This window comes from Sciurus vulgaris, assembly GCF_902686455.1.
Source record: "Sciurus vulgaris genome assembly, chromosome: 7".
Classification (NCBI taxonomy): Eukaryota; Metazoa; Chordata; class Mammalia; order Rodentia; family Sciuridae; genus Sciurus; species Sciurus vulgaris.
Window position 1 is genome coordinate 46,433,486 of NC_136467.1, and position 14,798 is coordinate 46,448,283.

A 14,798-nucleotide genomic window follows, 5' to 3' on the forward strand; every position below is an offset into this window, starting at 1 on the left:
CTTCATCACCCTCAGCTCTCCGCACGTGACAGATTACAGCTTTAGTCAGGGCTAGGTAGGTAGCCAAATGCGTTATCTCCAAATCTTTAGCTTATACTGAGTTGAAGAGGGCTTTTAAGGTACTAAACTACTCTTAATACCCTCTGAGATTTGAGGAGTAGGGACACAGGGATAGATCACTGGTTAGATCACTTCTCATAGAAGTTACTCAATGTTTGTTGAGTGAATAAATTTTTCAATGAATCTTCATTAGCCATGACTTAAAATTTATCCTTTTCTGTCCTTTATATCCTAAAAACAATAAAAAAGTTTAATAGTTCTAATTATTTGTATTTTCTAAAGCTTAAAGTTTTTTTTTTTCTTCAAACTAAGCCAGAATTTTCCATTTGCATTCATCTCAATCTGCCCTGTCCTATACTCTCAGACCCTGCAGGATCTGTGTCACCTCTGTTTTATTCTTCATGGCATTCAGTCCTGTTGCCATCTCTTGTCATTCAGGGAAAAATAGGCCTACAAAGAAATAAAATTCTTCTTTTACTTGATGAACCTTTTTTTTTCCTGTTAATTTGTCTTGGCTGATATAGAATTTTTAAACTGAATTTCTCATAAATCAGGAAAGAATGATGTCATACATGTGTGCCTTTCATTCCCATTTCCGTATATCTTTTCTTTTTCCTTTTATATACATCACCAAGCCTTATGTCATCTCATAATATTATATATATGGTAACCACTCCCAATAGTAAACCTATATTTCTAGCATCAAGTCCATTTTGTTAGGTTAATATCATTCAGCATATTATTTCTTTTGCAAAATTCACCTACCTTACTTCACTTCTTCTCTGGATATTCTCAAATGACTTAAAATGAGCAAATTCTTCCAAAAGTAACATGCAAAGCTGTTAATATAACACTATGCTCTTGATGCTCTTGAGACAGTTGTGTGATTAGGTTTGAAAGTTTTTTAAAACAAAAGCTCTATTTTTATTTTTGTGTTTGTTTAACTGGACTAATTGGATACCAGGTATTATAAAAGGATGTGTTTGAGTCATATCAATGAGCTAAAGGTGTTCTTGTTTTTAGACTAGAAGAAATGGAAGAAAAATATCTGATGAGAGAATCAAAACCAGAAGATATACAGATGATTACAGAATTAAAAGCCATGCTTACAGAGAGAGACCAGGTCATAAAGAAACTAATTGTAAGATATTTTGTTTTCGATATAACCCTGTTAATTATCAATAGATGTTTGGGAAAGCATGGGGAATATTTTTAAGTAATTCTAAATGAAAATGAAAAGTACAGAATATCTCCATTTCTATTGAACATTTGACACATCAAATATTTAATATGTCATTACCACTAAACAGTTAATATACCATTGAAGTATGTCTATGTATGTGTTTATACATGTGGAATTAGAACTGGCTAGGAAGGAACAGTTACCACAATCATGCACTATTTAGGAAATCATGTTAATTTCCCAAACTGTGTTCAACCACACACTAATCCAGAGATACTGTATAGAAAAAGGGTTCCATGGTCTCTTACAGACTTAGTAACAGAGGTATCAAGAGGTGTATCTGGAAAGAAAATACAGATCGAACAGAAATATATGGTATTCATTAAAGGGAAAAATGTTTCCCTAAGGCTAAAAGATTACACAAATGTTTTAAAATTCATAGAACATTTCAGAGTCTTCTAAAATTATGTGTCCTGGTCAATAATTAAAATATTGCTTTTTACTACAGCTAATAAACGAACATCTTTTGAAGTAAAACAAGAAATAGAGCCCTAATCACTGTACATGTTCATTGATCTATTCAACTAAAAACTTTAGCTGTTAGCATGCAAAGAGAGCATTGAGAGCAACATTTGTTTCTGAAGTCCTTTTTTAAAAAATACATTTCTTTTAGAATTTAAGAAAGTCTCTGTTTTCTGGAACTAGAAGTTCCTACTGAAAACAAGAAGGTACATTAGTTCCATAGATGGAACCTGGGAGCAGACCTTGGGCAAATAGTGTGGTGCATGGCTTCCATCCACCAATTACCCAGCGTTCTAAGCATTATACACATGAGCACAGGTTTCATAGATAACTGTGTCTGATAGCAGTAGACATATGGAAAATTACTGTCTGTTTCATACACGCAGTTAACAGTTTTTATAAATATATTCCATCTGTAGTCCATGTTTATTTAGATACTTATTTTCCAGTTTTTACCCAGGAGGGCTGTTACAGAAGCAAAGTTTATCCTCATCACAGGGTAGGTATTAGGCTTCAGAGAATATAGTAACTTTCCAAAGCAATGAAAACAGTCAGTAGCAGGGCCAAAAATATGTAGCCAAGGGTTGTTTTACCCTGGTGAACATCATGGTTCTATATGACTTAAATGACAAGTCAGTGGTAAAAAAAGATGAGGGTGAAGGTTCTAGTGCTTCTAGATTCCACTAGAATCTAGTTCTACTAAAGCACAACCCTACATTTTCACCCATTCTCTTCTGTCTACTTGTTGACCTTGTTCAAGAAGCCAGAGACAAAGGTTTTATATCTGTATGGTCCATTTTTTTTTCCCTGTTACCTTTGATTGAATTCAGTGCTATCTCAAAGAAAAGGTTAAGATCTAATCTGTTTCCAAGTAATGAAGAATAATGATATGTCAAGAATGTCATTTTCACATATGAAAACAACTCAGCCATGCACACAGACCCACAACTGTAAATCAGACCTGCTTAAACGCCACTTTCAGCCCTGTGAAACAGAGATGAGATGAAATAAAACACTTAGATCTGGTCTTGAAGGAAAAGGCATTAAGGGTAGAGTCAAGACTCTGAGCATAGGGTTAAAAGGTGTTGAAAACTTACCTACCAACAACCTTTAAGACCCCAGCAATCAGGTCTAGAAATCTTTGAACTAGGTATACAGGTATTATATCAAATTTTGAATAAAATGGCATTTATACAATTAAGTTTGTAAATATTCAGCAGAAAATGTTGAAAAGATGTTTATAATTTTTTTGCATAGGAGGATAATAAGTTTTATCAGCTGGAATTAGTCAATCGAGAAACTAACTTCAACAAAGTGTTTAACTCGAACCCTACTGTTGGTGTTATTAATCCATTGGCTAAGGTATGTGATGTAAACACTGTAAAATAGGGATATGACTTACACGTGATTAAAATTTTGCTAAATTATTTGGAGCAGCAAAGAATTAAGCTCCCAAAATTTTTTTTTAATTTAATAATCTAGCACCAGAATTTATAAGTTCTTTTTTAGTTTCAGAATGAAACTGTTAATATTTATTTGATAATTTATACTTCTTAAAGTATTTTACTAATATTTACCTTGGTTCTATCTTTTTGTTTTTTGTATTTCCAAAGAAAATAAAACTTTTAACTCTCCTTATGTTGATTTCTTATCATGTCCTTACTAATCACAATCCTTCACACCTTCACAGGATCCAGAAAGACACTCCAGTCCTGGAGAACCAATAGCTATCCCTAGCTTAAAGCCTACAGTCTTAGTGGAACTTATATTTTTGCTGCCCAGAAATGTCCAGAAAAGGGCTTTACTTCTTGACAATCAAAAAAAAAAAAAAGTAAATATAGCTTATTCCAATACTTTATTACTCTCCTAAGACATATAGAAGAGCCTTGAAATGGACATGGCTAAATCTTAGACTTTCTTTTACCCCAGATTCCCATGATTCTGATCATAGTGCTTTGGTTACAGTGGGTATTCAATGAACATTTGCTTAGTTGCAAAATTCCATCACATTTTCTTGAAGTCACCACTTATTATTCTGGGAATAAAGCAAGTGATAAAAAAATAAATGTATATTAGCTTCCCAGGAATTATGAATCTTTGGGGAGAAATCAGTAATAGAATAAATAACAGTGCTAATGATAAAATTTTTTTTCAGATTTTATTGTTTTTCATCATGATTATTTCTTTTAGGCCCTTACCCACAAATTTTGCTTTCAAAGCTCATAAAACTTCTCTATAAGAACACTGAATCCATCCTTCCTTTTTACAAGTTAAAACTTAGAACTTAAGTGTTTTGTGCAATTAAATGACTAAAGTAGAGAGGCTTGCAGCTGTTATCTCTAGAACCTTAAATACTGCTTGGCACATACGAAGCTCTTAAGAAATTACATAGACAGCTCTGAAGAAAACAACTGGTGCATGGAGGACTAGAATTAATTTTTAAATTGATGATTTAAGGTGGCATAAACTTTTTAGTTGTAAAGCAAAATTATGAGGCTTATTGAATTAAGACATGTTAGAAATATTTTTTCATTTGTTATTTATTTTATTGGAATTAAAATTTTCAACTATAAAACCACTATAGAACTTCACAAAGGATGCTTTTGATTTCTTAAAGAGAACTTAGTAAGTTTAATTATGCCCTCTGGTGTCTAGAATGAGAAAATGCAAGATATATTTGTAAGAACTTCCCAGCTATATCTGATCCCTAACAGTGACTTCAGTTTTCCCAAATAGTTCTGAAGAAGGTATTACTCTTCCTTTCTTTTTACAATAATGTTAAAATAACCTCCTTGTCATACATTCTATGAATGTGACACAGAGGAGTGAGAAAACTAAGTAGTGAGAAAATTACTTTAAAATAAGTGAAAGAAAAGTTCTAATGTGTACACTAATTATATTTTATGAATTTGAATCATTTTGAAAAAATTATAAATTTAATTAGCATACATCTAATAAAAAGTAAAAATATCCTAAATATTTTATATGTTAGTTTTTAATTCTGCTAACAAGATTATACTCATTGCTTCTAGACATATAAAGTATTTTGAGACTAAACATAATGAGTGGCAAGATGATGGGTTTTTGACAATATGAAATTGTTTTCCTTTTATCTGTTAATTTTAAAGACTGATTAAAATTTTAAGTTAAAAAAAAGCATTGATTACTTTTGTTTTCTAACCTTTAAATTTTTAAAAAATTATGAGCCAGCTAAAGATTCTGCCAATAAATTGAGAAATTAAACTTAGTTATACAGATTTAATTTTCTCTCCTCAGAAAGATGTCACAGTGAATTTAAAACCAAAATAATTAAGTCTCTAAGTCTCTAACTCAGGTTTAGCTCTTAAGTACAAATGTGAAATTTGTTTCAAACTACTTTACCAAGTATTCTCTCATTCCTTTTTTTTTTTTTTCCAGGCAAGAACTGCCTCCCTTTGACAGATGATTAAAGTTCATGGACCTCTTTTTTAAAATTATTTTTAACTTTATTCCTTCTCCTAATTTTAGCTTAAATCCATGTAACCTGGTGGTATCTGCAAGACCTACTCTTCCCCCCCACTTGTTTCCATTTTTCCTCCCAGTATTCTCTTTTCCCTTCTGTATCCTTTCTATATCCCTTCTCCTCCCCTAGTTTCACAATTAGTGGTTCACAAATAGGAATGAACCACTCCTGAATGTTTCTACCTAATTCTTTCTGTCCTGGTAACATATCTGTCTTTGAGGATTCCATATAGATAACACTTCTAAGGATCCCCAGACCACACTTTGGGTAACACTGGTTAACTTTTAACATCCTAACTTAATACAAAGCTTCCAAATTTTTCCCATGCCAAATTTACATCTTCTACTGTTGTACTGTTCTTATTTTCTCATTTGTCCTTATGCAGGCACTAGCCTCACTTATATTATTTTTAATACAGCAAAAGAAGAAGAATGATAAATCACCAACAAACAGGTTTGTGAGTGTTCCCAATCTAAGTGCTCTGGAATCCAGTGGAGTGGGCAATGGACATCCTAACCGCCTGGATCCCATTCCTAACTCTCCAGTCCACGATATTGAGTTCAACAGCAGCAAACCACTTCCACAACCAGTGCCACCCAAAGAGCCCAAGACATTTTTGAGGTGAGCCATGTCTCACCAGCGATTTTTTCTTTTCTTTTTTAACTTGAGAAATTTACCTTCTTACATGCAGAAATCTACTACTTTAAGAACAACCTAAGTAAAGAAATATTACTGTGAAATAGTTTCAAAATATTTTTATCACCTCTCCAGAGAACTCCCTTTTTATTCTGTTCAAAGGTTTCTAAAATTTTCTTGTCAATTCATTTTCAAATGATGGGAGAGGTTTTCGTATAATTCTTGTGCTTAGCATTTTAATATTTATGGATGAATTTGCCTCATCTTTAGTATTGTCACCAGTTTTTTATTAATAATCCATCCTTATTGCACAACTTTAAAATAATTTTTATTAAATGGTTTTGTTTCTTATATTTTTTCCTTACCTGTTTACCAGGCTATTTGTATATGTATCTTCTCAGAGCTATTGATTAAATGTATTGAGTAAATTTTTAAGTGAAGTGCAACTAAGTAACCTATTAGACAAAGACAGAGAAACACAGTTGTTTCATGATACCTTACTGCTGTTTTTTTTTTTTTTTTGCTCCTTTAAGTTTAATATTTTTTATTTTTATAATTTTGTTTTAAATACTGTAAATGTCAGGTAGTACCACTAGTAAGAGTCTTAGAAGCAGAAAGGTTTTCCTTTAGACTAAGTGATTTATGACATAGTTAATGACTAATTTTAAATAGTGAAAAATAACCAAGTAACATCTCTGAATGTGTTTTCTGCTAAATATTTTGTGTTGCTTATTTTCCTTTGTGCATGGGTGCGTTCAGGTATCAGTAAGATGCATGTGCATGAGCTCAAGGAACATGACTACTGGAGTTTCCATTACACATTGTTGCGTGCCTTGTAATTTCCCCCAAAGACGGTAGGGATCCTTTTGTTTTCTCAAGTAACCCAAAGAATCTTTAGTTAAAATTAAGATAGTGTAAATTATGTAACTTTGAAGATAGAGGAGAAATTCAATTTTTAGTGACTTTCTTTTCTTGGAGTATCTGCTTATAGAATTTTGAAATGAAAGTCTCATATAAATATGCAAATAGTAAAAAATAATATATCTTGATTTAGTTAATTTAATTCAATTATATGTAAGGCTGTATCTGTAAGAATCATGATTTTGTCAGATTCTGAAAATTTTTAACTAAAGGGGGAAGGTGCTTAAAGATAACATTATTTTATCTTAATTCCCACAATTCCTCCAGAATTTTTTTATTCAAAGGTGACATTATTTTTCTCAATTGTTTTTTGCTTTTTAATACTTGTGATGTGGCTCCTCCTTACTGATGCACTCTAGCACTCTCAAGGACTGAAGAACTGATCATAGTGTAGAAGGAGTAGCAAGTCTTTAAAACATAGCTTCAGACATGGGGAAGCAGTTGGGGTAATCTACATTGATGTTTTATTTGCTTTTTCCCTTTAATTTGCAAAAACCTCTTAATGTTGGGTTACATGTCTCTCTTTTTGTGAATTTAGTCCTCCTCAGAGTGAAGCTTCCCCTGTGGCTTCTCCAGATCCCCAGCGCCAGGAGTGGTTTGCCCGCTACTTCACGTTCTGAAAGAATTGTGTTGACACAGCTCTGTGTGAACTGTTACTAAGAGCATGACTTTATACAAATTCTAATGTGAACAGGCTTTCCTGTGTCCAACACTGTGAATGAGAAAGTATGTCTCTCCAATTTAAAAATGCACTGCATTTCCTGTCATATTTATTGGAATCACTCTATAAGGTACTATAATATGTGTGTAATTATAAGTTATTTTTATTTGAGATGGAAGTCTTTAATCTTTGTAATTACTGCATAATAAATTTTGTTAAAACAAATAATTCTTTTCATTTTTTTCTATTAAATTTGCTTTCTTTTTTAAATACTTTTTAAATTCCATGTGAGACTTGCCAACAAAAGTTTATTGCATTAATGATCATGAAATCAAGTTATTTAACTTCATTAATTATAACAAAATCAGAGTAGAGAAATATGTGATAATCTATTAACATCTTCCATTATCATGTATAATTTTAACTAAATTGTTCAAATTTACAAGGCTAGAATCAGCATTTGTATAAATTCTGGACTTTGAAGTATATAAAATAATGTTGACATAGTCTTGGTTTTCTTTTTCATATTGACTGTTGAGATCTAAAACTTCTTAGTATTTATGATTAATATTACATTTTATGGTCAAAAGGTACTATATAAATAGTCAATTCCATTTTAATATGTCATAAAAGCCAGTTTGTCTTTCTAAGTAGGCAATTTAGTATTGATGTTTGAACATGAACCCAACTAACCATAATCACGTTTTAATGAGACCTTTTATTTCTTTAAGTCTTAGTTCATCTTGATAAACTACTATTATTTTATTCCGTAGACTGGAAGAAATGCACATATTTCTAAGAATACCAATTTTAGTTGATTTAGTAATGCATATTTTTGAAGAATCTGGGTAAACTTGATAAATACAAACAATACATGACTTACGAGTGATTGTAATAATATTAAAGATCAACTTTTTAAATGGTTACATCGTAGCCTGTGCTAATGAGCAGTGGAAGGATTATCTCATTTAAACCTTATAAAATCTTGAAGGAATAAAACATTGCATATGAATACACACAGTTAATAGCTTCATCTGTTAGATTATTTTCCTGGAAAAATATTTCTACAAAATACTTAATTTGAATTGGGGTTTTCTTCCCCTTTAATTAAAAAAAAAAAAAAAAGGTGACTTAATGCTTATTTTATTTATATTTTTTATTTTAAATATTTCCCATGTTTTATTGGTGCTTATAATTATACATAATAAGGGGATTCACTGTTAAATATTTGTACATGTACACAATATAGCAATATGATCTGATTCATATTTTCCAGGATTTCCCCTTTCCCTTTTCTCCTTCCCCCTCGCCCTGGTTCCTTTCCTCTACTCTTCTATTTACAGCTTTTGTGAGATTCCCCCACCCTACACTTTTCTTTTCCTTTTTCCTCTGTTGCTCTACACGTGAGAAAGAACATACAACCCTTAACTTTTCTGAGATTGGCTTATTTTACTTAACATAATGCTCTCAAGTGCCATCCATTTTCCTACAAATGACATAATTTCATTCTTCTTTATTGCTTAACAAAACTCCATTGTGTACATGTACCACATTTTCTTTATCCATTCATCCACTGACAGACACCTAGGCTGATTATATAATTTGGCTATTGTGAATTGTGCTGCTATAAACATGGGTGTACACATATTACTATAATTTGATGACTTATTTGATGACTTTAATTCTTTGAGATACCGATGAGTTGTATAGATGGGTTATACAGTGGTTCCTTTCCAAATCTTTTGAAGAAAATCCATGCTGATTTTTATAGTGGTTGCACTAATTTATAATTCCACCAGTAGGGTAAAACTACACCTTTTCCCCCGCATCCTCTCCAGCATTTATTATTGTTAGCATTCTCAGTGGTTGCCATCTAAGTGTGATTTGCATTTCCCTAATTTTTATTTCCTCATTTGGTTTTCATTTCCCCACTTGATTTGCATTTCCCTAATTGCTAAATTTTGAACATATTTTTATATACTTGTAGGACATTTGTATTTCTTCTTTTGAGAAGTGACTGTTTAATTCATTGGCCCATTAATTATTTGGGGATTTTTTTGTGTATAGTAAGTTGTTTTACTTTGTTTTTGTTTGGTTTGGGGGATTATTTTTTTATTTATGTATTTTTTTGGTGTGGGATTGAACTCAAGGGCACTGTATCACTTACATCCCCACCCCTTTCTATTTTTGAGACAGCATATCACTAAATTGCTGAGGCTGGCCTCAAACTTGCAGTCTCCCTACTTCAGCCTACCAAATTGCCACGATTAAGGAATGCACCATTGGGTTCATTACAGGCATATCCTGCTGGGTCCTTAATTTTTTGACTTCTTCACATGTTGTGGATATTAGTCCTCTGTCAGAAGAGTAGGTGGAAGATTTTCTCCCATTCTGTAGGTTCTCTCTTCGCATTGTTAATTGTTTCCTTTGTTGTGCAGAAGCTTTTTAATTTGCTGCCATCCATCATTAATTCCTGGTAATATTTCCTCTGAGCTTGAGGAAATTGTTGCTTGTCCCTGTATGTTGGCTTGTTCACCCTGTTTTCTTCTAGAAGTTGCAAAGTTTCTAGTCTAATACCTAGGGTTTTTATACATATATTACTTTTGGTATTATATCCTTTTTAACAATATTCTGCCTACCCATGAACATGGAAAGTCTTTTCATATTCTATTATCTTCTATTTCTTTCTTTGGTGTTCTATAGTTTTAATTAGAAAAGTCTTTCACCACCTTGAATACATTTATTCCTAGGTTTTTTTATTTTTGTTTTGTTTTGTTTTAATGCTATTGTGAATGGAATTGGTCTCCCGATTTCTTTCTTAGTTTAATTTTAACTTGAAGTCTCCTTTGCCAAGTGTTACAGTAGCTACTCCTACTTGTTTTCAGGCTCCATTTGCATAGTATAATCAATATCTTTTCACTTCCAGCCCGTGGCTATCTGCCAGTAAGGTGAGTCTCTTGTAAATAACATATAGTTGGGTCTTGATTTTTAATCCATTCTTCCCACCTATGTATTTTAATTGGAGAGTTTGGACCTTTCATATTCAGTGTTTTTTTCATTTATTTATTTATTTATTTATTTGTGTGTTTACATATATATATATTGGGGATTGAACCCAGGAACACTGAACCACTGAGTCACATACCTACCCCTTTTTATACTTTATTTGAAAATAGGTCTCTCTAAGTTGCTTAGGAACTCACTAAATTGCTGGGCTCACTTTAAACTTGGAATCCTCCTGCCTCAAGCTGGGATTACAGCCTTGACCACTGTGCCTGGCTATTCAGTATTATTTTAGAGAAAGGTTTATAAATTCCTGTCATTTTAATTTATTTATAATGTTTAGTTTGGCCATATTTCTCATTTGTTTCATTACTCTTCAAATGAGATTTGTTCATTTGTGATCTTTGGAATTTGCTTTTGATTATTCCTTCTGTATGTAGTATTTCTTGTATTTCCTGTAGTGCATTGCAAGCCGTCCTGGATTTTAGAGTGTGTGTTGAGAAATCAGAAGTAATTCTGTCTTACTTCTAAATGTGACCTGATATTTTTCTCTTGAGGCTTTTAAAGTTCTATCCTTGTTCCAAATATTAGGTATTTTAATAATAAATGTGTTATAGATATTCTTAGTTGATCTTGTCTCTGTTGGGTTCTGAATACCTCCTGTATTTGGATATTCATCTCATTTCCAGAATTTGCAAAATTTTCTATTATTTCCCTGTAGAAGTTATCCATGCCATTAACCTAAATCTCATAAACACTCTTTGATCCCAGTGATTCTTAAATTTGGTTTCTTAATTTTGTTCCAGAGTTTCTTTTCTTTCTTTTTTTTTTTTTTTTTTTTTTAACACTATCTGAATGTTCAAGGCTGGCCACTGTCTTCCAGGTCTAAGATTCTCCTGCATGGTGTACTCTACTAAGAGTGACCTTCAGCTGAACATTTTATTTGATTTATTGTGCCTTTATTTTCCAAAATTTCTGTTTGGTTCTTTTTCAGTAGCTCCTTCTTATTGGATTTCTCATTGATAGCCTGTACTAACTTCCTTAAATCATTCAGTTGTTTTTCTCTGCTCCCTTGGAATTCCTCGATCATTTTATATTCATTCTTTTGAATTCTTTATCTGATATTTCATCCACTTCAGTATCTTTGAAGCCAGTTTTGCTAAATTAAGAACTTTAGGTGGTATCATGATACATTGCTTTTCCTATTTTTTGTATTTCTGTGTTGAATTTTGTGCATCTGTTGGAATGAATTTCTCTTCCATGTTTAGAGTACACACTTCTCTGGGCAAAATTTTCTGGATAACCAGGTATTTATGAATTTTTCAATACATTTTCAATTGGGTTGTGTAGTATAGTTTTCCTGCTAGTTCTTTGGTGATTATTAGTTTATTTCAATACAGTGCGTACTGGACAGAGTTTGAGGATCCTACTTTCCCTGTGGGTCTCATAAGAATGGGATTCTTGGAATGGGATTATAGCTCAGTGGTAGAGTGCTTGCCTACCACATGTGAAGCACTGGCTTCAATCATCAGCACCAAAAAATAAATAAAACAAAGGTATTGTGTCCATGTACAACTAAAAATATATTTTAAAAAAGAGTGGGATTCTTGTTGATTCGACAATTATATCCAGAAGAGTATGTGGGGGTGCACCTTTGTGGTTGTTCTTGTTCAATTAATAATGCTCTATTCTAAAGGAATATGAGAGCAATACACATTGTGACCCACATAGTTTGGTGCCCATTATCTTTGTAGTTCATTCTGTTTTTGTTTTAGAAGTGGATGTCCAAGAGAGGGACCTAAGAACACTCTCCCAGTCTTTCCTATTTGAGGCCTTGTCATTGGTTTGGGGGTTTTGTTTCCTGTTATTTGCATTAAAATATTATTGAAGTTTGAGTATAGTTGGTGTGGAGCAAGGTATGCTTTCTTTTGACTTGGGTTTTGGGTGTAGTTCAGCAGCAGAGTCTCTATCCTATGAACTGGTAGTGTCCCATTAGATTCCCAGCACTTCACAGAAACAGGAGAAACAACAGCAAAAAGAGCAGTAAACAATATACACCATTAAAATAAATACCAGGTGCATAATATGACATCTACAATACTAATTACCACAAAGAGGAATGGCAGGATCAGCAATTGCCAATAGCAACAGCAATAAGTTACTATGAACTTGATCTGGCATTGATATAAATAGCAGGTGTCAAGGATGCCATCCACATTACTAACAACCACAACATAATGAATGGTGGGGGCAGGAATTGTATAAACCAAACAGTTCTAAAAGATAGTAAAAATACAGTTCAGTAAAAGAAAAGAAAATGTGATAGGAAGGTCAAAGTATGAACAAAGAGAAAGAAGAGATATAGCAAATGGTGGCTATACTTTACAGGCATATTTATATACTCCTCTAAAATGTCATGTATATTATATTTCACTCAAGAATTTATGACCCAGTTTTAAGCCAATTTGTCAGCATGGAGCTAGACTGAACATATCCTTTTGTGAAAACATATATATAGGTATCCTCCATAATTTCATGTATATTTTCATTTTTTTATTCAAATATAGTTATACGTTTGTTCCCTAACTCTATCCTTAAAACTACTCACACCCCTGATGCTACATCAAAACACAAAAGACCTTACACATATAATCATATACATTTATATGAGTATTCCTAGATATTTGACAGGTACATTTATAAAATCACCTATAATATATATTAATATACTTCTGTGTGAATTGATGGCCCATTTTTAATACAATATGTCAGCACAGACCTAGAACTAAAGCTGTTTGTGAAATCATGTATAATTTGTATAGGTTTTCCTACATAATTTCACATATATTTTCATTTTTTATTCAAATATATGGTTTTAATGTTCATTCTTAATCCTAATCATAGCCTTACCCCTAAGCTTACTTCCATGCTGAACAGTACATCAAAAAGCCAAAGCCTTTACATATATAATCATGTACATTTACAAAAATATTCATACTTATTTCAACAGGTATACTTATATACTCACAAATAATATAATATATATTAATAATTTTCATGTATGAATGTAAGACCCAGTATTGAAAAAACTCACCATGGACCTAGGTTGAAACATCTGTTTATGAAAATAAGTAAATTTGTATAGTTTTTCCAACATAATTTAACATTTTTGTTTACTCAAATATATTGTTATATGTGTTTGTTTCCTAACACTAACTCTAGGGCTACCCCTAAATCTATTCCCATCCCTAACACTTCATCAAAATGCAAAAGCCCTTACATGTGTACTCATGTACATTTATATGAATATTCATAGATATTTCACTGGTACATTTAGATACTCACCTATAATGTATGTATTAATATATTTTCACCTATGAATATATGGCACAGTTTTCAATAAAAATGTCATCATTGAGCCAGACCTAAACCTATCCATTTTGAAAACATGTACATTTGTATAGGTTTTCCTACATACTTTCATTTTTATTCAATTATGTAATTATACATATTCATTCCCTCACCCTCATCGTAGGCCTACACATAATCCTACTCCCACCCCTAACACTATATCAAAACAAAAACCCTTTCTTATATAATCTTGTACATTTATGTGAATATTCATGTATAGTTTGCCAGGTTCATTAATACACTCACCTATAAAATATATATAAATTTATTTTCAAGCAAGCTTACAAGACCCAGCTTTAAAGCAACATGTTACCATGGAGCTAGACCAAAACCTATCCTTTATGAGAACATACATATTTGCATAGGTTTTCCTACATAATTCTCTATTTTTCTTTTTTTATTTAAATAGTTATGTTCATTTACTAACCCTAATCTTAGATCTGCCCCTAAACCTACTCCCACACATTACACTACATAAAAGCCCATAGCCTTTGCACAGATAATCATTTACATTTATATAAATATTCATTGATATTTTACCAGGTTAATTCATATACTCACCTATAACATATGCATATATTAATATATTTTAAAGCAAGAATCCATGGCCCACTATAAAACCAACATGTTACCATAGAGCTGAACCAAAACCTGTCAGTTAGTATATTAACAAATATATATATGTCTATATATATATAAATATATATATATACACACATACATATACCCTACTCCCATGGCTAATACTTAATCAAAATGAAGAAGCTCTTACACACATATACATATGTATTATACACATACATGTGTATTCCTAAATAATTTCACCTATATTTTTATTTTTAATTCAAATATATAGTTATAATTATTTGTTTCATAATCCTAACCTTAGCTGTATCCCA

General features: G+C 32.0%; 1 protein-coding gene across 10 annotated transcripts in view; it reads left to right on the top strand.

Annotated features, from left to right (window-relative positions):
• FAM184A (family with sequence similarity 184 member A) overlaps nucleotides 1–8,571 on the top strand; it is a 133,821-nt gene extending 125,250 nt beyond the window's left edge. For 2 of the 10 annotated variants that reach the window (XM_079149002.1, XM_079149006.1), the window contains 4 exons: nucleotides 1,084–1,201; nucleotides 3,023–3,127; nucleotides 5,686–5,888; nucleotides 7,363–8,570. In XM_079149002.1, coding sequence (XP_079005128.1) covers nucleotides 1,084–1,201; nucleotides 3,023–3,127; nucleotides 5,686–5,888; nucleotides 7,363–7,444 — 508 coding nt within the window. In that variant the 3' untranslated portion in view covers nucleotides 7,445–8,570. Of the gene's footprint in view, nucleotides 1–1,083; nucleotides 1,202–3,022; nucleotides 3,128–5,182; nucleotides 5,889–6,662 lie in introns of those variants that run through there. The other 8 variants (XM_079149005.1, XM_079149008.1, XR_013765394.1 and 5 more) reach the window with 7 other exon arrangements.
• The last annotated feature ends 6,227 nt before the right edge of the window (nucleotides 8,572–14,798 follow it).